General features: G+C 38.7%; 1 protein-coding gene across 1 annotated transcript in view; it reads right to left on the bottom strand.

Annotated features, from left to right (window-relative positions):
- Positions 1 to 7,769: 7,769 nt before the first annotated feature.
- The window catches only part of LOC129732072 (midnolin homolog), a 34,620-nt gene continuing 20,226 nt past the window's right edge, over positions 7,770 to 22,163 (bottom strand). The window contains exons 3-4 of the mRNA XM_055692568.1: positions 11,185 to 12,882; positions 7,770 to 10,886 (exon numbers count right to left, since the gene is read on the bottom strand). Coding sequence (XP_055548543.1) covers positions 10,086 to 10,886; positions 11,185 to 12,882 — 2,499 coding nt within the window. The 3' untranslated portion in view covers positions 7,770 to 10,085. The remainder of the gene's footprint in view (positions 10,887 to 11,184; positions 12,883 to 22,163) is intronic.

The raw sequence follows: 22,163 nt of genomic DNA, 5'->3' as shown, positions 1-22,163 counted from the left end.
TTTTGAACTTGTTACAATTGAAAAAGAGGTAAACTGTAAAATGCAAATTATGCTCCTAATTTTGATTCTATTCTTTTCTCTCTCAAATTTTCATCATTTCAAAAACTGTGGTGAATTGGGTTGTTTAGCTATTCACAGATTTATAAGATTATTTTTATATATCAGCTAAGAAAGCGTACGTGATTTTTTTAAAAACGTGATTTTTAAAGTTTCATATCGCTGTCCTTCGATTTTTAAATTGTTCTAAATTGCTACAATGACAGTTGGTACATGGGTGAACTGTCATTGAAGCGATTTCGAGGAGTTTTAATTCGTGATTTTAAAAATTAAAGAACAACGAAAAAAATTTTTGGAAAATCACGTTTTGCTTACAGGTGATACTATAAAAAACTGATATCGCTAAACAACCCAATTATGGGTATGTATGTGTTTCAGGGGTCTGTATATTATTTTTTCTTTTGATAAGAAACGTCAAAAGAAATACAGTCATGGAGAAAATAATAAATACACTTTTTGTGTTGGATAATTTTTCGTATTTGTGCACTGATTTTGATTGTTGTATGATGTTATGTTACGTCATTATGATCCGCAGACACTCTTTTTGAAAGAGGCACGGAGAAATGACTGAAGATTGTTTTTTGTCGGTGATTCCGAAAAATTTGTGCGTGAGTTAGTGTATTTAAAGTGGCAACAAAAATAAATACTCTATTGAAATATATATGTAAAAGGTCACTTTGCTAACGATATGTAGAGAAATAAAGCTAATTTGAATTGTTTTGTACATATATTTCAATAGTGTATTTATTTTTTTCGCCACTCTAAAAACACTAACTCACGCAAAAAAATTTTGGAATCAGCGACAAAGAAATTTCTCCAGTTCTCTTTAAAAAAGAGCGTCTGCAGATCGTAAAGACGCAATATAACATCGTACAACAATTAAAATCAGTGCGCAAATACGAAAAATTATTCAACACTGCAAGTGTATTTGTTTTTTTCTCCATGACTGTACATATTATACTGACTTTTTTTGATCTAAACAGCGAAACTATTGGAATAATCGATTTTCAATTTTAACAATTGTAAGTGGTTTTAAGACATACCCTACCGTCAAGAAATCATGACACAGGGAGGCCAGGTCATTTTTCAAATATCTTCACACTCCACAAAACAATGCCTTTATCAGCTAGCTGGCATCTCTATCTTATTTGCTTCGTTTCATCGCAGCGGATCCACGATTTGCGGGCCCCATTGACAGCTAAGAGAAGAGTGGCCAAGTGGCTTCTTTCTCTTCTTCTTTGCTATGAAACATATCCTCGGTTGAACATTATTTTCGTCTGCCTTACGCAAAATCCAGTGCAACCAGAGAAATTTATTTATTTGATATTTTTATTTTTATCTAACAAAAAACACAACAATGAAAACTAGATTACCAAAAATATATAAAACAATACAGCAAAACTTCGTCTGTATTTATATCATCATACTACCATTGCCAAACTTCTTTTTCTTGTTTTTCTCACTTCTCCGGACTTTTTCTAGAGAGCACGATGAAAAATATTCGGCAAAACACTTAACTCCTGTTGCAAAATCAAGGGAAAAATTGCTTGTTTATGAAGAAAAGCTTGATTTCACATTACCACGAACAACTAAATAAACAACATAATAATAAAAAGAAATACCTTCACTGCATATTCGACTATTGCGAGAGATTTTCAAATTTGGAATATCTTTTTCAGATTTTACGCATATTTTTAGCCACTGTCGATAAGGTTCTGCATCCTTGGAAAATCGATAAAAATTTACGACCAAACGATTGGCACTTCATTCAAATTCTTTTTTCCACAATATTCCACTTTTACTTACTCAATGATTGGGTCAAACACCAGCTGTTTAGCAACACGGAAAGCTGAACCCTTTTGGAATATTGTCACACACACGTGCTGTCAAAATCAGCCAATCACGTTTGGAGCAAAAAACCTGGAGCAAACCGAGGTATCATCTGGCCACTCTTCTCTTAGATTGACAGATGCTATGTTAAGCGTATGAAAAGTGGCGGTGATATGCTATCTCGTTTACACACACGCTGAGATGTTAGTCCTCGGTGGGATGCCAACATGGTGGGATGCCAGCTAGCTGGTCTTTATACATAGGAACTTTGTAAAAACGGTCCCCGTTAAAGGTTTACAAAACTTCCAGTGACACATTAAATCGAGTGTGGTTAATCAACCGACTATTAGGCTTCCACTTATTCACACGCGCTCAAATGTTTTCAATATTAAGACATGTCTTCACATTTGGCATCCCTGTCATGACACGTAAACCAGGGTTATATTTTCCACAAGTCAACAGCGGAAATGTCACTTTGCTTACTATCAGGGTTATATTCCCCAAAAGCCAGCAACAGCAATGTCACTCTGTGCACTACTTCCCAGTTAGTGAAAATTTAAAACAAATATCATTTTTAAATTTTAAAATCAAAGAAAACTCGTAGAGATCATAGACAAAATACGTAATGCCTACTGAAAGGTCGGTTATCGATTAGTATAAGAAAAAGCAGGTATTTTTTCAAATTAAAATCCCCTATTAGAGATGTTAAGATATCGAACTAATTATTTGGAAGCAGCATTTGCAATTTTATGACAGTTTAAACTGTAGGTAACCAAAACACAAGAATTAGTTATTAAAACGACTGTATCCTTCTGCTTTTTATGTCTGTCTTCTGCCTTTTTGTTCTACTTGGTTTCCCCGTATTTAATTATTTTCAATATTTTTTTCCCTCAAAGGTCCACCTGACCTTCCGCCGGAGGGCCTGTAATCCGATTGATCGATTTATACTAATCACTTTATAACTTACTACAAACCTAACTTTTTTCTTGCAACGTCCACTTGGATTGTTTCCGCTATGATTTGCAGATTTTTCTTCTCATCAGCATCTAAAGCAGCTGTATGAAACCTCAAGTACAGCTCTTCCGGTACGTTGAAGACCAAGTCTTAAGGGTTTCTGTTTATCGAAGACAGGTTTTTCATCAGTTATGTCTCCCACATGTGATCTACCTGGTCCTAAGAGCACTCGTAGGTATCCGGAAGGTCTGTATGGAGTTATAGATCCAAAGAGGTTCGTGTACCTTACTTACTAAACTTTTGCGCCGACAGATCGATCACCAAGCCAGTACAAAATTCAGAATACGTCGCCATATCCATAAATCTTGGGCTAAAATTGCCTCTAACACCTCTCTCGTACGAATGTACTCGATCTGTTGAGAACCAAAGCAGAAGGTCTAAAGCCCTCGTAAAGGAGGATGGTTGTAATAGCTACTATCCATGGCTATTACGCAAAAACAATGGATGAGCCCCTCATCTAAGATGTCACGCGAGAAGTTGAATCAATGATTTTCTAGTCGCAAACGGAGCTTGTGGAGTACCAGGGCCGAGACCAGGGCACCTTCCACAGTACCTCTGCCCTTTCTGCATTAAACGGGGCTCTGATAAACGGTGCTCTGATTCCCTAGCTTCTCGTGGAATTCACATAGATAATACAATCTATATTAAAAATTCAAAGAAACGCAACAGGAGTCGGAGGAAGTGGTCGAACGAAGACTTTTTGATCAGGAGATGGAGGCAGGGTTTACCCGCAGACAGACGTCCAAGCTGAGTTCCAAACTTGTGTAAAGTTTCTTGTAGTAGCAATCCGTAATCAGATAGCGCTACCAGTACCGCCAGCCTCGTACACCAGTGAAAAAAAAGTATTGTAGCGATAAGGTCACCAGGCAGCTCTAGTGTACAAGTGATTTATAACGCAATTTACTTTGAAAATTTACACGGAAATTTTGATCAATGTTGTTCTTGCTTGGACGTCTGTCTGTGGTTTAACCTTGATAGTGTTTCGCTACTCTCCATGATCATGATTTGAAAATTTACACGGAAATTTTGATCAATGTTGTTCTTGCTTGGACGTCTGTCTGTGGTTTAACCTTGATAGTGTTTCGCTACTCTCCATGATCCTCTATTCCCCAGAGGATACAGACGCAGACGCATCTTCTAGTTCAGGAGTTGCCATTTCAAACACGGCTACTTTTACTTGACCTGCGCCGACAGCGAAACGGTTGTGTGGCTGGAGAAGACCATCCCAGACCTAACACCCTGGAAAGAAGCACAACTACGTGTTTCCAACACGGTTAACCTGCTGAAAGCGATCCTGTTCGCAGCTTATTTTTCGAACAGCGTGGACACTTCAAACGAGAAGAGACTGCGAATCAAATCAGAACGACGGAGTCTCTGCACTGAAGTGGCGCGTATAGAACCGCAAGGTAGCAAAGAGAACCGTCGTACTTTTTTGAAGATCGATTAACAACCCGCCGACCGAATCACCGCTTTCCACTAAGCTGCATGTTTGGTAAAACTCACATGCACCAGGTAAGCAGACCGACGACTAACACACGAAGGGAAACTTCTGTTGTGACGAGAAGGAAGGTACAAGTGAGAAGAAGATTCCGTAGAAAAATCCCAGAAGCCCAGTGCCTCAACCATCTTCAGCTCGCAAACCTAGATCCCAGAAACCACCTTCCGGTGCTGGTCATGTTTTTGTTGCTCATGGCTCACAGAAGGCAAATCTAGCCGGTGTCGGAGCAAAGGCAACCTAAACCAGCAGTCCTATTGATGGCAACCGTCTGATAGGTAGTAGATCCGCCAATCTAATACAGCGAAACTGTATTCATGTGTTATGTTCATCATCACGCTAAGGAAGCCTCCAGTGTCTTGAGCAGAAGATTCACCAAAGAGCAGTAAACCGTTGCTCTGGTCCAAGATCCGTGGTTTAACAACACAAAGGTTCTTGGACTCACCGACTCAACCTAGGCCTTAACTAGGACTGCAATTCTGTTGAGCAGAGTAATCCAATACTCTCCAATTACAGAATTTATTCAACGTGACGTCGTTGCCATAAGAGCGGAAGTCTCGCCTACCAACGGAGAATGGCTGGACCCCTGAACCTCTTCCTGGAGGCCAGCCGCTTGTTCAACAGGGCTAAAAGCACATACAACTGGCATGAATACAGAGTGTCACTCACCATGTACGAGCTGAGCTACGCAAGGTTAAAAGAATTTACAGTATCAAGCTCTGCGAGAGCATTCAAACGATGCCCGAAGCCGTACAACTGCAGAAAGCGATGTCCATAAAAAACCAACGGTCTAGGGCAGTTAAAGAAGAGGACGTTCTTATGAACACGCACTTCCCTGGCTCTTTATGGAGAACCAAACAATCAACGTCGGAGCAACAAAGTTCTCTCAGAGGTTGTTCACGGAAGCTTCTATCAATTGGACATTATGCTCCTATGAACTCATGAAGTCTCCAGGGCCAGATTGCATTCTACACATCTTTATACAAAAATCAGATGGGATCATGATGTCCGAGCTGATACATCTCTTCCACGCAAGCTTCACGTTGGGCTATATTCCAGTAAGCTGGTGGAAATTCAAGGTGATTTTCATACCGAAGGCAGGAAGAAAAGACAATACACTACCTAAGACCTTCAGAGGCTCATAAGTCACATCTGGTCGGCGTGCGACTAGACCGAACCAAGCGCCAAAAACATTATTTCGAGTAATCAGTGATTAAAGTTTAACCGTCCCGTATGTTTTCTGCAAGCTCCTACAAAGAATTTTCGTTATTATTTTATAATGAACTGTCCAAATGTTTTCGTTTTTTCATGGAAGATGGACTATTGGATTTCACGTCGACTAGTGTTATTAACTCAATTTTCAAAAAAATGGCGTTTGGTTCGGTCTGGTCGCACGCCGACCATCTAGACTTCTGAAGTTATTGGAGAAAATTGCAGATAGCTCCGCAGTGAGTTCCTCAAGACCACTAGTAAAGATCAGCACGCTTACCAACCTGGTAAATCGACGGAAACTGCTCTTCATGGCATAGTAACGCTATGCGCTTTTCTTGATATTGAAGGGGCTTTTGACAATACATACTATGCTTCGATCAATACAGCTCTCCTGAAGAGGAAGTGGATAACACTACAATGAACTAGATTCAGAATATCCACTCGAGCAGAAAAAGTCCACAAGGGGGAGTCCTCTCTCCCTGCTTTGGTCACAGGTGGTCGATCCACTATTTTGCAAGCTAACCCAGCTTGGCTATGAAATTGGGGTCTCCTACGAAAGGCAGAAATCCAAAAGACGGAATCACGTAGGGCAGAATCACGAAAAGCAGAATTACGAAAGGCAGAATATATCATAAGGCAGAATAACGAATGGCAGAATCACGAATAACAGAATCACAAAGAGCACGAATGGCAGAATCACAAACTGGTAGATTCCTTAGCTTGGCTATGAAATTGGGGTCTCCTACGAAAGGCAGAAATCCAAGAGGCGGAATCACGTAGGGCAGAATCACGAAAAGCAGAATTACGAAAGGCAGAATATATCATAAGGCAGAATAACGAATCGCAAAATCACGAATAACAGAATCACAAAGAGCACGAATGGCAGAATCACAAAATGGTAAATTCGATTTTGGTTATGTACTTTACTAACATTGTGTCATCTTTTTTCTTTTTAACAACACACACTCGCGGCCTTTGGCCGACTTTATTGTCCAAGTGTATGAAGTCCTTACTCGCTACCGTTTGGACTAAACTGAAGGAAAGAAAACCAGTAGATCAGTCGTTTGTATGCGAGAGGCCGCCGCTTCCGACGGCGGGTCGGCGGCCGGCTCAGACCACGAAAACCACGGGGGCTTTGTGCCGCCTCCGTTTCTTTCCCCTCGATTATGCGTCTTCGCCGCATGAATTGTTTTATGTTAATTATACCTAACATCGAAAAATTACTCTTCGCGATGCCGTGAGAGTCGTGAGGACCTAAACCAAACCAGTTTGCGCGTTCCGGATCTACTAATTAGGCTTGATTTGTACCTTCCAACAAAACTAATCATTGCTTGCGACCAGTTATTAAGTCTGGTTTTTTTTTATTCTCGCTTATTTACCGTCGGTCTAGTTCCGCCACTGTTGTTGTGCCAATCACCGACGCCCGGGGAGGCGACTCCACCCAGGACCCTAACTCACGACCCGTTGATTAACGGACCGGCGCCAACGGCTTTACTTCCTCATGCGATGGAAGGCGTGATCCCAGAGATTTTTCGCCTCAGAAAATCTCTCGGTGTCGGCTAGGATTGAATCTAGACCAGTTGGGTTGGTTGAGAGTGGATCACGCCACCTCACAACCATCGTCACCTATGTCGGCGTTGGGATTCGAACCCAGGCGTCGAGCGTGGTTGGCGGAGACGTTACCAACCACGCTAGGCCCCCGCTGTTAAGTCTGGTTAATTATAATAAATAATGAATGTAGAGTAGCAGTTTTGGTACCGTGACCAGGATTCACATCAATTTTCCATCACGCACTTGGCTATCGTCAGCCAGGTTTTGCTCCCAGTGATCCTGCCTTTCGTTCTATTCGAAATTCTATTCGAATTCTATTATTCATATTTCCGCCTTTTAAAATATTCTGCCTTGTGTTCACGGTCATAGAGTTCTGCCTTTCATGATTCTGCCTGTCGTGCTTCTGCCTTTTGTTATTATGCCTTCTGTGGCGAACCCATGAAATTGTTGGCTATACCGATGACGAAGTCCTCATGATTTGCGGAAAGTGACGCATATTGAAGTACTCGAACTTCATCACCATTATTTCATCTTGAAACTGAAAGAGAACGATTCCACAAACAAAACAGTGATCTGTTTTCGGATATTAAAGCCAACAAGCCACTCGAACTAATCTCGAAGAATTTATTCCAAATGACCAGTACCTTCTGTACGTTCACAATACACATTGAATCGTCCTGTATTGATTTGAGCATAATCTCGGAACCTGTCTAGAAACTGTAGCTATTGTGAATTGATCTATTGTATTTTACTGTTTAGATGTCGATTGTTCACTGTTCTGCCGTTTTTTTTATGTAGATCTATGTTCAGCCAGTATTGTTGATCCATGTGACAAGAGAGTTGAGTTGGCAGGCGTTGATCCGCCTTCTAAGTAAAATTATTTTGCTGTAGTTTAAAATCAAGTGCTTTGTTGGTCCTATAAGCCGGTAACGTGGAAATTTAAATTTTAAATCATATGACAGAAAGTGAAATTTATACCCAACGGAAAACAGTCAGAGGCTTATTTTCGAACGTTATCTACTGGTTGGATTTGTTTCTAGGTTACATGAGTGATGTGTCGAAAAATACTAGAGTCACGAGCTTTAGCGAGCAACCGTGCAGAGAAGCCGAAGTCGTGCTTGCTGATGTCGGCACATTGAAAGAAAACCATTAGTTTTTGTTGCGTTTTTTATTATTATTTTGTTTTATGTTTTCTCGCTAGCCAGCTTGTTTTATTTTCTGCTGTTTATCATTCTCGATTAATATTATTTTCTAATGGGGTCCTAAAGTTTTAAACGGTTTTCTGATTTTTATATATCAACTGGGAGAGTGCAATTTTCTGAGCAAAACGTGATTTTTAAAAAATGTTTATCGTTTTCCCTCGATTTTTAAATGAAGAATAAAAAACTAGAAATGCCTTTAATGACAGTTCTCTCATATACCGTACATGGGCGAAACGTCATCTAAGACCTTTCGAGCAGTTTTTTTATTCTTCATTTAAAAATCGAAGAAAAACAATAAACATTTTTTAAAAATCACATTTTGCTCAGAAAACGCGGCTTTTTCAAATGATATATAAAAACTGGTATAGCTTTAGGACCCAATTGATGAACACGGGATTGCGTTCGGAAAATAATTCATATTTGACGCACTATCTTCTTGCTTGTTTACACCGTTAGATTATTAACTATCGCTTTCGTAAAATGACTACGTAAATTTTGAACTTACATGAATTTGAGTGACGCTATTGTTTATACAGTAGCCCAAGCTGGTGTCTACTACAACTATCATTTATTCATTTCATAATATATTTATTTACTTATTTATTTTTGCTTCTAATTATTTGCTTATTCAATTTATTTACTTCATAGTATTTCAAAAATGATTAATGATTTTTTGCTTGTGCTAACAAGCAGCTTGTTTTTGTTTTTGCAAATTACAACACTAAAAAAATTAATACCTAAAAATTGTTTTGTGAATTTTTAATATTTAACCTAAACAAAATTTAAAGCGACGCCATCGAAAAGACAGTTGCAACAGTTGTCACAACGTTTTCAAATATTTCGTAACGAAAAAAAAACTCTTGGTGAAAGTTAAGAATTCGCCTTGTTGAGTCTGTTTTTTTGAGGTTATTTAGTACGGTGAACTCGCTAGCGAATAATTATTAACTACCAAAGGTGTAAAATATTTGTAAAAAATCGAAAAACTTCAAAATGACGCTTTCTTGCCAATTTACCCCTCTCAGGTTCTTCACAGTTGAAAACTTATGAAGTTAAACAAGTTTGTAAATAGCTCACTGAAATCTGAGAGGGTATCATAAACCTCAGAAAACAAGTTGGTATGAAGTAGGGAACAATTTAACTCAAATGGACGTAGATTCAGTCGAAAAACAAACAACAAATAAGTTCAGGGTTAGTTGCGGTATATCATGAAACTTTTTGGATTGGAATTATGTTCTATTGGTTTAACAAAACAAAAGTTTTAATTAGATGAAACTCGGACAGTCTTTAAGTCCTGTTGTTGCCACTTAGCGAACAAATGGGAAAAGTTAAATCATATTTTCAGTAGTCTGCCCCAGGCAGAATATTCTCTACGATATCATACTATTCAGTATATTATATCAAAGTTTAAGCTGACGCATTCTTCGCAAATCAATAACTGCTCGGTCGAAGAAGCGAATATGTGGTCTTTCCAATTAAAATGCTTATAAAATAGTTAATTTTCTCACACGCCCAAATCCAAATTATTAACCCCAACCCAGTATAATAAAACGAAAACAACGTCCCATGATGTCCGTCGACAGATGGCGCCCGAGCAGCTGCACTATTGTTCGCTCTTTCGAAGTTCGCTTTCACGGGAGCGGTAGCCAGCACTTCGCTCTCCCGTGAGTTACCTGATACGACCACACTTCCCGGCCCCGGTGCTCTCCGGCGTGACAACACGCACCTTATGCGACGGTATCGACCTCTTCCACTAGCTGGTGACTGCTCTGAGCCGCCTCCGAAGATGTCGCAGCGGCTGTGGTGGCGGCTGCGGTTGCCGATGTAGTTGTGGTGGTAGCGGTGGCGGTGGCAGTGGCCGCATTATTGCTGCTGCTGCTGCTGGATGTTGTTGCTTCTACTGCTGTGGCTGTGATGTCAGCCGCCGCTGCCGCTCTTGGTTTGCTGGATTCCGACACCGTCACGGCCGATGAGGGTGGTGTGGTGTCCATTGTCTCGACAGCAACTGCACCGGTATTGGTGTTGGTCGCGACGGCAGCTAACTGACGATGTGAGGAGCAAGCCGGCTCTAGTGTCGACCCACTGCCCCCGGTCGGGTTGGTGCTGGTGGTAACGACCACAGCAGAGGAGACGGCAGCAGCGGAGAGTGTCGTACTGTACGGCGCACACTTTTGCTTGCGTGCCTCTCGGCGCTCCTTTTTCTGCTGCATTATTAGACGGAGGTTGTCTAGTTTGGACTTGGTTTTGGAGTTTTCCAGCGCGGCGGCACTGATGGCCATACAGCGCTGGCACTGCGGGCTGCTGGGCGAAACCGTGGGCGTTAGCGGTAAACCACATTTGCATGCTGTCTTTGAGACCGTCATTTTCTGATGATGGTGACAGCGGCCGTAGCTGGCGCTACTGGTCATCGAGAGGTTAGGCGGGTTTAGCGGCTTGCAGCTAATGCAGCCCGCGACGGAGCTTGGTCCGGCGTAGGTAACGGTGGTTACACTGCTGGGATACTTTTTGGTCTGGATCGGCGTTGGTACCTGGTGGAGAAAATGAAAGCAAGCTTCAGTAACGGTAGCCATGCGTGGACGCAGTTTCCACCCTTGTTTAAACGTGTTGAATGCGGGCTGCGCTGATAAAGGAGAGAGTGATAGGAGAAGGTCTCCGTCGTACGTGCAGTAGTGAGCTGCTTTAATTAACATTAATATTTCATGCAGCTCTACTTTTACTCTTACTAATAACTAAAGGGAGAAACTGTTCAATTTTCTACTCAACGCGCCCAAGTCCAACCCTGCCCTCGAACATGTTCAATTTCGGTTACCGTGTGGATATACTTACACATCTCGTCACCAAGCGCGGGCTGGGAGCCGCGATGGGTGTTGTGAAGCTGGTGCTACTGGTGGCAACTTCAGTAGGAGGAGGCGCCATCACTGCTGCAGTTTGCAAGTTGTTGCTACTACCGTTGCTGCTACCACTGCCGCTGCCACTACCACTACTACTCGCACTGGAAGCACTGCTGCTGCTGCTGCTGCTCGTACTAGTAGTGATAGTTGCACTTGTCCCGGGTATAGAAGAAGCCACCGATGCAGGCTGCGAAGGCTCGAAATAGATTTTGGTACCGGAGCGGGCGCATTGCGGCGCTGCACTAAGCAGGTCGTTCAGGATGTGAATGATGGTGGAAATGTCCCGCTTCGGTCGGCCAAATTTGTCCTGCAGGGCCGGATTCAGTGTGCCGGAAAAAGTGCCCGAATAGATACCCTTCCCGTGATGTTTCATCGATTCTATTACCGCTCCGGAGCTGACGCTTTTGCCGGTGCTCTCCTGTGTGTTGTCGTTTGCATTTTTGGTGAATACCCGTTTGGAAAGTTTGCGAAGCGTTTGGGTCAAGTTGCGGGAAGCTTCGGCTAGAGCCGGATTTTCGACACCGTTCGGGTCGGTGTTTGGTAGACGAGCGTGACTGCTGCTGCTGCTGCTGATGTTGGAATTTGGCTGCGGATTTACTGGAGAAGACAAATGGCCTGCCAGATGACGCTGTTGGTGTTGGTAATGAAAGCCATGCTGCAGGTGCGGATGCAACTGCGGATGTTCCAAGCGATGCGGTGAGTTCGGAGCAGAATGGGAACCCGTAGCTGGCAGCGTTTCCTGCTCTGGTTTTGGCGGAGTGGCTGACCCATCGAAGCTAATATATTTTCTAAATGTTTGAATTTTTGCCTTGTGGCGAGCTATGGGGTTATGGGCAGTGCGATGCAGGCCCGTGGAAGACGTCGATGGTTGTGACGATGACGACGACGCTTCGGGAGTACGTATTAGGCAGTTTGGATCGCAAGAGTTGTTATCGTTGTTGTCTAATCTTCTGCACAAGCACGAGGTCAGGTTTGCGCTAATTGGATCCGCGCATGGAGAGGGCGGGCCACTTGAGATCGTGTTATTATTGGCTGCAGGAGGAATGCTAGCGTTGATAGAGCTGGAAACCAGGTTTGACAGAGATTTAATTGGCGATTCCGAGGTGGAAGTTTTTGTCGGTGAGTCTGTTTCCATTTCGTCCTGCGAAGCTGGAGTCACCGTGGCTACCGTCGAATTATCGCTTTCAGTCAGATTTTTCACTATACTATGGATACTTTCAATCTCCTGTTTAGTTAGGGTTTGACCTTCGTTCACGTGCTCCATGATGGGACGGGCAGCAGCCGGGACAGCATCGGGTGCCGTCGTTAATCTGCGAAAGCCGATTGGAATTGTGGTTCTGCTATGGCTGCTGCGAGATGGCGAAGCTGGAATCAAGCTGGTACTCGATCCACCGGAAGGCGCCGGCGCTCCGGACGAAACAGCCGAGATGGCCGTTCGGGATTTGTGAGCCTTCGAGCGGCTCCCACTTTGGGACGCCGGATTCAGAGTGCTCAGCTGCAGCTGGATCAACATCATGTGGTCCCCCAGGCGAACGCTTAGGTTCAGCGGCGATTTTCCGCTCAGAAAATCGTTAACCTGATTGTCGTTTAGCGATTCCAGCGCTTGCATCACAGTGTTCTCGGCCCGTTGTGCCTGGAAACGAATAAGAGATGGTAGGGTGTTACAATGGAACAATACGAAGGTTTGAATATGTAAGACTCAATACCACAAACAATGTGAAAAAGAGTTGCATCCAAACGCAACTTATCCCTTTGACCCATTACTGCCATACACAGAGAAAGTGAAACTTTACTTTTCTCTCCTACATGTTCGATAACAAGCGCTTTTGCTATCGCAGAAATTCTCAAGAGCATTGACATAGCCACGAATAAACTTTGTTATCTATCACGCACTTAGAGGTATGTGTGGGTGGAGATAAGAATAAAGCATGAAGTTCGAAACTTCGCGTGTCAATAATAGCAGCAATAATTTCCTTTGTTCTGTCCATTGTACTAGAAACGATAAATTACTGTTAAACTTCTTCCGTGCTGAGATAAAATTATTCGTTTTGTGAATAAATACCTATAGTCACTCTCTTCAAGGATCGTATTGATTAAAAAAAATGCATATGCCGTGTCAAATAAATGTTGTGAAAAAAATGCAAAATAATTGGCCAAGAAATGAACTTTTATCAATGACATTTTGGCATGTATGTGCCTTGCAACTAGAGACGAAATTTTAAAAATAACGTACAGGTAGCGCAGCATCACAAGTTTAGTCGACAATTTCACGTGTTCAAACATAAATTTCTTAAATTGTTACTTGATAACAAAAACAAATTTCAATATGTCTGTGTCTGTGACCAGCGATGCTGGACTGGATTCTTTCTGATTTTTTTCTAGTGATCGAGTCAAACAGTTGAGTCCAGCAATCTTATGCAAAAACCTGCCGAAGAAAACTAGTGACGAAAACGTTCGATACGCTATTCAATGTTTTGACAGTTTTTCTGACCATGAAAAAGAAGTTTTCGCCATTTCTAGTGTGATTTAGAAACAAGCTTTTATCTCATTTGATTTCTACTTGATTTGATTTCTGCGCTCTTGGAGCGTTTTATGTCAAACTGAGCTTAATTTAGGATAGGTTTTTATACCATTCGTGTCCTCCTGATACCATATTTTTGCCATGCTCAGCTGAATTCGGGATCATTTTTCGAAGCAATGTTTCATTATTCTAAACTCATTTGAGGATTATTTTTTTATAAATTTTCAAAATTTTCTAACCTTTTGTATGACTTGGAATTACAGGTACATCCGGATAACTGAATTCTCCGGATAATCGAACACACTAATTAGATTTTTTTTTTAGTTTTTCTCATGTAGAATAGCCAATTTGTTGATAAAAAGAATATTTTACTCGGTGAATATGCAGACACAAAATATAAAAATTATCTAGCGTCTGTCTGTCGATTTTTATCAAATTTGATCGTAATGACATGAATCAATTGTGTCATCTCTCTACACGCATTGAATTAATTACGTTGCATAAAACATCAAGTTTAGTATTTTTGCATAGAATCGATAAAAAGACAAACGTCATAAACGTAAACAATATTCGAAATTCTAGAAAAAAATATGTCTTCGAATCATCGAACCGTTTTCTTCATATATATGCTTTGTCTTTTTTTGCGATTTTAAGTTTATATTTCGGGTCATATTTCTCCATTCATTTGAAACTTTTTTACTTTATTTTGAGTTCAATTGAGGATCAGACTCTATTGTTCGCTATTCTGAGCTTAATTGAGAATAATTTCGCATTTCTAGTTGGTAAAGTATTTAAGCTCGAAATCCATTTTCTCAATTGACCTTTTCTGATGAGTTATTTTCTTGTCATTTATAGTTCAGTTTGTGATAATTGTGGAAATTTGGAGACTTTCTGGCCTCGGAAAGTTATTTTTGCCATTCAGTTCAAAATAATTCTTTGTACTTTTCTAGGTTTCCAAATTTTCGTTTCGCCAATCTGAGATCAATGGATTTCCTTTTTTTTGTTCTCAGCAGAAATTTTTCTTCATTCTGAGCTCAATTAGGGTTAGGTATTCAAAACTTTTCTAACCTTTCTCAAAGTATTTGTGGCCGTTTCTAGAGGGAATAATTTCGTTTTCCTTTCTTGACAATTCTAAACGTGTTTTACTGTTTGAATTCTGTTTGGAACCATTTCAGTCTATATTCTAACTTTGAGAATCGTATTTTTACTAATTTGATCCTCAGTCGTTTTTTTTTGTTTTGTTTTATAACAAATCTATCGTTGAGTTCGTAAGTTGCAAAATTTTTTGAAATAGTTCAAAATTTTCAGACGGTTTAGCGTTCAGAAGCAAAAAACGTGTAAAATACTGAATATAAAAAAGCTTATGTTAGAAAAACTTGTTTATTATATATTTATTTTATTCAATAGGTAATATATTTAATCCAATGACTTCACTCGAACGGTTGAAAACAATGTTTGTTCACTTCACGAGACACATTAAGATTAGAAACATAGTAAGGGGTCGTTCTTAAGGGGCCGTTTAAAAATTACGTAAGAATATTTTTCCTCTTTTTAAAGACCCCCTCCCCCTTGTAAGACATCGGAAGATTTTTTGATACCCCCCCTCCCCCTATTAAGGTCTTAGTATATATACTATATATAGATTTTTATTATAGTTTTATCATCCTGAAGCAAGCACAATACACTGTTTTAATTCGATCAAATCGCCCATCCGTAATTTTCTTTTCATGAATTTTACCGTCCACACTTTCATGAACATGGTTATTTGAATAGCTGCATTAACAATGTTTTTCTTACGTAAAATAATCAATTCTGCAATCCGAGTGAAGAGAAACCGAAATCCGCGAAAAAAAAATACCGCGTAAATTCCGGAATCCGCGTAAAAAAAACGCGTGAATCCCGGAATCCGCGTAAAAAAAACCGCGTAAAAAAACCAGCGTTAATTCTGCATACGAGTGAAGAGAAAAAAGAAACCCGCGTAAAAAAAAACTCGTTAAAAGCGACCTTAGTGTATTCTATTTTTCGGAGAGAATCATGCAAAATCATTCTTGACTTGGTGGCAACACTAAATTATAAGTCAGGAATGCGTGGTCTTTCATGGTCTTTTGACAAATCCCCCCGTCCCCCTTTTTATGACCACGTGGTTTAGGAACGGCCCCTAACAGCTATTGAGACTCTAAGGAACGGGTGTGATCGGAAGTTGCGGTGACGTATGTTGATGTTCAAAGAGCTAAGTAGAGAAAAGCAGTCAATAATGTTCAAAAGATGGTTACTTACAAAGCAAGCTTTAGTCAAGTGGTGCTCAGCCATTTGTAGAACATTTCGACTCTCTAAAAAAATGTTTTCAGGTTGCCCAAACGTGATTTATGAAAAAATGATTTTTTTAAGCTACAAAACCATTCTTTTGCACTTATTTCAAATCTGTTCGATTCCTTCTTTTTTCCATATATTTTATTTTTGTGTATCGTTGTGAAATTGTTACTTGCATACGTGCATACGTGCATACGTGCAAGGTTTTTTTGTACACATTTTTTTAAAGAATTTCATTGTGTTCGAGTTGAAAATCGAATATTTTGACTAACGACAATCGTTTTTTTTTTTTTCATTGTACCTAATGTCGCAAGCAGTACTGTGTATAGCGCGTCTGATATGCATTACTCGCAATATAAGGTATAATAAACGGTACGAGAAAAAAAAAATTGTCGTTAGTCGAGAAACGCGGTTTCCAACTATAACCGAAATATTTAAGTAATTCTACTAACTGGTTAAAACGGTTTCAACAGTCGCGCGGTATACGATCAAAGAAAATTTATTAAGCAATGTTTGATTGGTTGAAAGATTTTTAGTTTAATTTTTTCTATTAATGTTGATTGTGAATTGTTTCTGAATTTCTGCTTGAAAAAATCTCTTGAATGCGGTCCTGTCTTAACTTGATTTTGATAGTTTTAAGATCACCTTTTTGTCCGGTCATTGGAGCAAAAAAAGAATAGATTTTTACGCATGTTTAAACTATTGGAGCGAACTGTTTGAACGATGCACTATGAAATCAATGTAGGATAGAACAGCAAGAAATGAATGCGAAAGCGTGGGTTAGGATTTTCACCAGAGTTTTGTTCGAAGTTGCATATCTGTTCTGTGCTAAAGCTCAATATCTCTATTGCACAGTGATTAATTCTGACGCTTTGTGCGATTAATTGGATAGTTATTCGAATGTTGATTATAGCCATAAGGTATGTTCGGAGAAATTTCAGAGTATTCAAAAATGCATCTTTTAATGTAGAAATATGGGTGATCAATCCACCAATGAGTGAGATAAAAAAATTACTTTTTAATCAGTATAAGCTAGACGCAAGGTGTCTTCGACAGAGTTTTAGGTTATCTTAAAACAAGAAACTTTACCGATGACATCATGTTTTTATCTCTTACATATTACGAGCTACATTAGGTTTTCTATTAGGAGGCACTAAAAATCACAATTTTCGTTCTAACTTTTTTCGCAAATTTTTCCGAATTTTTAAACCTTCTACTAAGTTATCAGCCATCTAAAAATGCATTTGTTTTCTGAACATTGTTATTTTTTATCTCCTGAAATAAAACAGTTATTTAACATATTTGTTGAAATGCATAGTTTTCAATCACATATAAAAATGCCAATATCTCAGACTCACGATAAGATATCAAGGATCTTTTTTCATGTAAATTTTTGTTGTAAATCCCGCTTTGCAGTAAAAATGTCTGTTGATGATCAAAAAAATTTTTTTTGTGTTTGAAGGGATTTATCTAAAAATTATCTAAAAATTAATGTAATGCTGAACTGAACGATGCAAAATAATTAAAAATAAACCCACAAAAATAAAAAAAATATATGGAAACATTTAGAAATCGAACAGAATTGAAAAAAGTGCAAAAGAGTGGGTTTGTAGCTTGAAAAAGTCATTTTTTTATAAATCACGTTTGGGCAACCTGAACACAATTTGTTAGAGAGTCGAAATGTTCTACAAAAACGCTATAAATAAAATTATCTTTCAATTTAAGGCTGAGCACCTTAACTTTTTCAACATCGATTTTTTTTGGAACACCCTAATCCCCAGGTTCTTCATCATTGAATCAAACTTGAACTGTATCCCTTACAGCGTCTGTGAACTAAACAAAATGACCGAGCTTTAGGATACGACATCGGATTGAGCTGAAACCGATCTTCGAAGGCTTCCAATTGCTGTTGCAGGGATGATGCGTCCTTTGGTTGTTTTATCGTGTAATTTAACTGCAAATCATCGGCATTGGATAGTTAAGAGCTTTTCAGAATCAGGTTGATATCGTTCATGTGAAGCGAGAATAGAAATGGTCCAAAATGATTCCCCTGAAGAACATCGTATCAAACGAGAAAAGGTGAGGAAATGTCACCGTCACTGGTTTTGACGGACATATTTCTGCCAGTTAGATACGATTCGAGCCATAAAATTCCTGGAGAATCCTCTTTTCTGAAATCACTTTTTGTTGTTAAAATCAGTGTTTCTAGTGAATGATCTCTAAGTGATTTTTCGAAAATATTTTTAAATGAAGTTTTTTAAACATCAAAAACAATATCGTTTTGTTCTATATTTATCAATTCATGAAACATCTGTGGGTTGGCCATAGCATTCCATTACTCGTTACACAAACCTCCGGTATTTGCCAATTGGTAGAAAAAAATTTGGTAGTTTGCCAAAAATGTAAAAAGCACACGAATTTATTTTGTAAACCGACTATCAACTATACTGTCTAGTTTGTTTTACTAGTCATTCGATCAAATCATTCGAATATTATCCGACCGAATCTTTCGCTGGTAATGGTAATTTCTAGGTTGGATACGAAATCGAATTGAGTTGAGGATTTCTAGGTTGTTTAACATTAGTTTCCAGATATATGTTGAGATAAATAAAGCTGAGATTCTTGAGTTTTGGATTCCTATTAACAAATTTAATGTGACAGATTTTCAGATTTTAATTCCGGGTTGTTAGAATTTAGAATTTGTTAGATGAAAATAGTGACAGACTATTTACAATTCTGGACGCTACTCGAGACAAATTTCGACTTTTCGAATTTATTGAATTCTGGTTCTTGAATTCACGAGTCCAGCTTTAATATGCTGAATCATTGCGCTCAAGATTCTGGATTTTCAAATTGTAGGTTGAAATTTTGATATATTGTATACTATTTTTTTGTTAGAGAAATAGAATTACGTTGTCCATTGATGTGATTTTTTTGTAATATATCCCAGTCGATTGCTATACGTGTCCTCTTGCAAAAAACAATGACCACTGTTGTTGAGTGATCAGGTATCTGCACCGACACGCTCCCAGTCAGGTAAAATATGGTGTATGAAGCCAATCACCTTCCTAGGATTCAAAGACCAAATCTCTTTGGGCTGTAAACAGCCACTGCCAAGAAACCTTGATCTGCGTTACAATAATGCACCACAACTGCATAGCAGATGTTCCGACGTCTCGCTTTTTATATTACAAAAGCGACAGATATCATCTTGAATCCGGCCTCGGATGATATCTACTCGGACAGTGCCACGTTTTTGGGCCGACGTATGTACATAGAGCGTTTTTGTTGAGCTCTAAGAACTTTTTTGAATGATATACGTTTGGTTTTATAAAATATTCTCAATGTTGAGTGATGAATTTTGACTTCAAAGTCTAGATGTATTTTGCGATTCATGAAGTCTGAGCTTCAAGTCTATATAAAGTTGTATTTTGGGGGATATATTTGTAACTCATGATTACGATGGAGTTCATCTGATTTTAAATTATAGACCTGGGTATAATTATTAGATCATTACTATTATTATTTATTGAATTAAATCCACCCGACTAGCAGTCCTAATCAATAAGTATGTATATATGGGCTGGGAAAAGCCACCTTGAAAGTCACTGACGACGCACAGTGGGGCAAATTGATCCGTTGGCGCGACAAAACCTCATAACTCCTTAACCGTTGTTTCCACAGTGTTCATATCTTCGGCAATGTTGTTCACCATAAAAACATCTTATTGAAAAATGTATTCAGGTAGCTTTAATTTTTTTCTACAGATGGCGCTGACATCCATCTTCTGGATAAATGGTGCTACCCATTTTGTTTCTTCGGAAAAGTTGTTTATATCATCATTTGACATAAAGTTGTCGAACATATTACAACTGTAGGACTGACCGTTAGCGAGATAAAATTATTTTCATTATTCATAAACCCAAATGTCAGTAATGAATTTTAACTGGGACTTAAGTACATATGTTACTATTTCAGATATATTCGAATTTTTGAGTCATCATGAAATGAATTAGTGACAGTTTGTAGTTGACTTTGTATAGTTTTAGTCAACCTATGATATAAATATAAAATTTAATTTCAATGTTGTCGTCTGTGACAAAATATTTTAAATAGGAACATTGTTCAATTGAAGATTAGTTGGCCATGTTCCCTTTCTAAGAGCTCCTCTTGTTTAATTTTATACCATTTAACATGAATACTAAACGCTTACTTTTGTTTAAAACTGTTCACCCAATAACAAACTGTTTCCTAGTACTAATAGTTATTACCGAGGGGTCTTAATACTACTGGACGTCAGTTTCGAAAGACCCCCGACCACAATCACGGTTGTGTTGCATACACCGGCATTCAGCAAAGCCTATTGTAGGAAAAACATCGATACGGACACTGCTGATTGACGATTTTTTACATGAATTGACATGAAAACAATCGTTGCGAAAACTTGAATTACTCAGTAAGTCGCAACTAGTAGCAGCTGATTTTTAGTTTAGTACTAGCCACTACTTTTTCTTTTGTGTAACAACATTTAACAATTATAACGAAGTTAAAGTTTAAAAAGATTCAGTTTTGTTTTTTGCAATTTTGTTTCATTTTCCAACCATTACATTCACTGTATTACGAAGACAGCTACACACTTAAAATTTTTTGCCGGGTCTCGGTAATTTATGCTCGTTAATATTTTGTGCCGAAACTTCAGTTAGGTTGAACCGAGATTTTCGAAAAAATGTGACAGCTGTTATTTTTTTTCTAACCGAGCACTCAGTGGTGCCGTTCTCGGCAAAAATTACCGAGATCCGGCAAAAAAATTTAAGTGTGTAATATAAGTATATTGTTTTTTTGTAAAGTTCAAAATAAAAAAGTATCCAACAATGTTGAAATTAAAAAAAAAGATTCTGAATAGATCTTAGTAAATGGACAAAAAAACTCGCCGGCTCTTACTCTTCTATAAATTAATATTTTTAGGAACTTACTCGTTCGATATTATGTCGGTCACGATTATTGAGTGAGTATCGAAGATACAAAATAAATAAAAATAACTTGTAACCGTTGCAAAAATGTTCAATTCTTGTTGAGTAATTTATGGTTTTATGGTAACCATATTCATAAGAAAAACTTTCAATCAGTAGCAGCATTGCACTGTTACTTTTACCAGCATGTTTTCTTTCAGGATATCAGTTTCTATTAAGCTCTAACAGCATGCTGGAAATTGTTCAAGAAAAGGGATTGTTTCAAACTTTTCGAAAAACCTTTACCTTCGAGACATCAAATTAGTACAGGATCGTGAAAGCAAACATAAATTGACCTATTGGGACGGGGAGACTCTGTCATTTTTTTTTGGATATTGATACAGAAAATATCACAGGGAATGGTTGGTGTCTATTCATGTCGTCTGTGCTAGGAATGCACGCCTGTGGTTGGTTCATTGTTCGCGTAAATTTGGTTTTGACACTTTTTATCGATTTTTACCGCTTTGCAATGAAAAAATAATGAAAACTAGCGTATTATAAAATTGTTCAACATTTTATCTATTCAACAACAGATTGGTTATTGTTATCTAACATGTTATACATGTTATGTTATCATCGTTTGAAATCTGACGTACCTTTTGCCAGTTTCATTTCCAATTTCACAGAATGCATACCAGTATAGAAAACAAAGACGTAGTCCCACACCAAAAAACATACAGAATTATTACAATAGTCCGATACAGATAGCATTAATAAAGTCAGAACAAAGATACACATTAGTTAACTATAGTAAAAATTAAAAGTATCGTTGAGTCGATTATAAACCAGTGCCATCCGACGAACAGGTTCATGCTGGCCATAGTTCGTGCGATGTGAGGTATTATAGTGAGACTATAATACCTGCCAGAATGCGTTTATATTGAAGGACACTTTTAATTCAATATCAATTCTTGATGATTGATACCTAAAATAAAAAAATGCAGAAATGCATTTCGATTTCTTGTTGGAACTTTCTTCAGTATCTAGGTGAACTGAACATTTTTTTTCAATTTTTTTTATTCATTGTTGTTTAAAGGCTTTTGGGTAATGAAAAACAAAATAACTTTTAAAAGA

This window comes from Wyeomyia smithii, chromosome 1 (assembly GCF_029784165.1).
Source record: "Wyeomyia smithii strain HCP4-BCI-WySm-NY-G18 chromosome 1, ASM2978416v1, whole genome shotgun sequence".
NCBI lineage: Eukaryota > Metazoa > Arthropoda > Insecta > Diptera > Culicidae > Wyeomyia > Wyeomyia smithii.
Note: the sequence above shows the minus strand (reverse complement) of the source record. Positions and strands in the feature narration are given on the sequence as shown.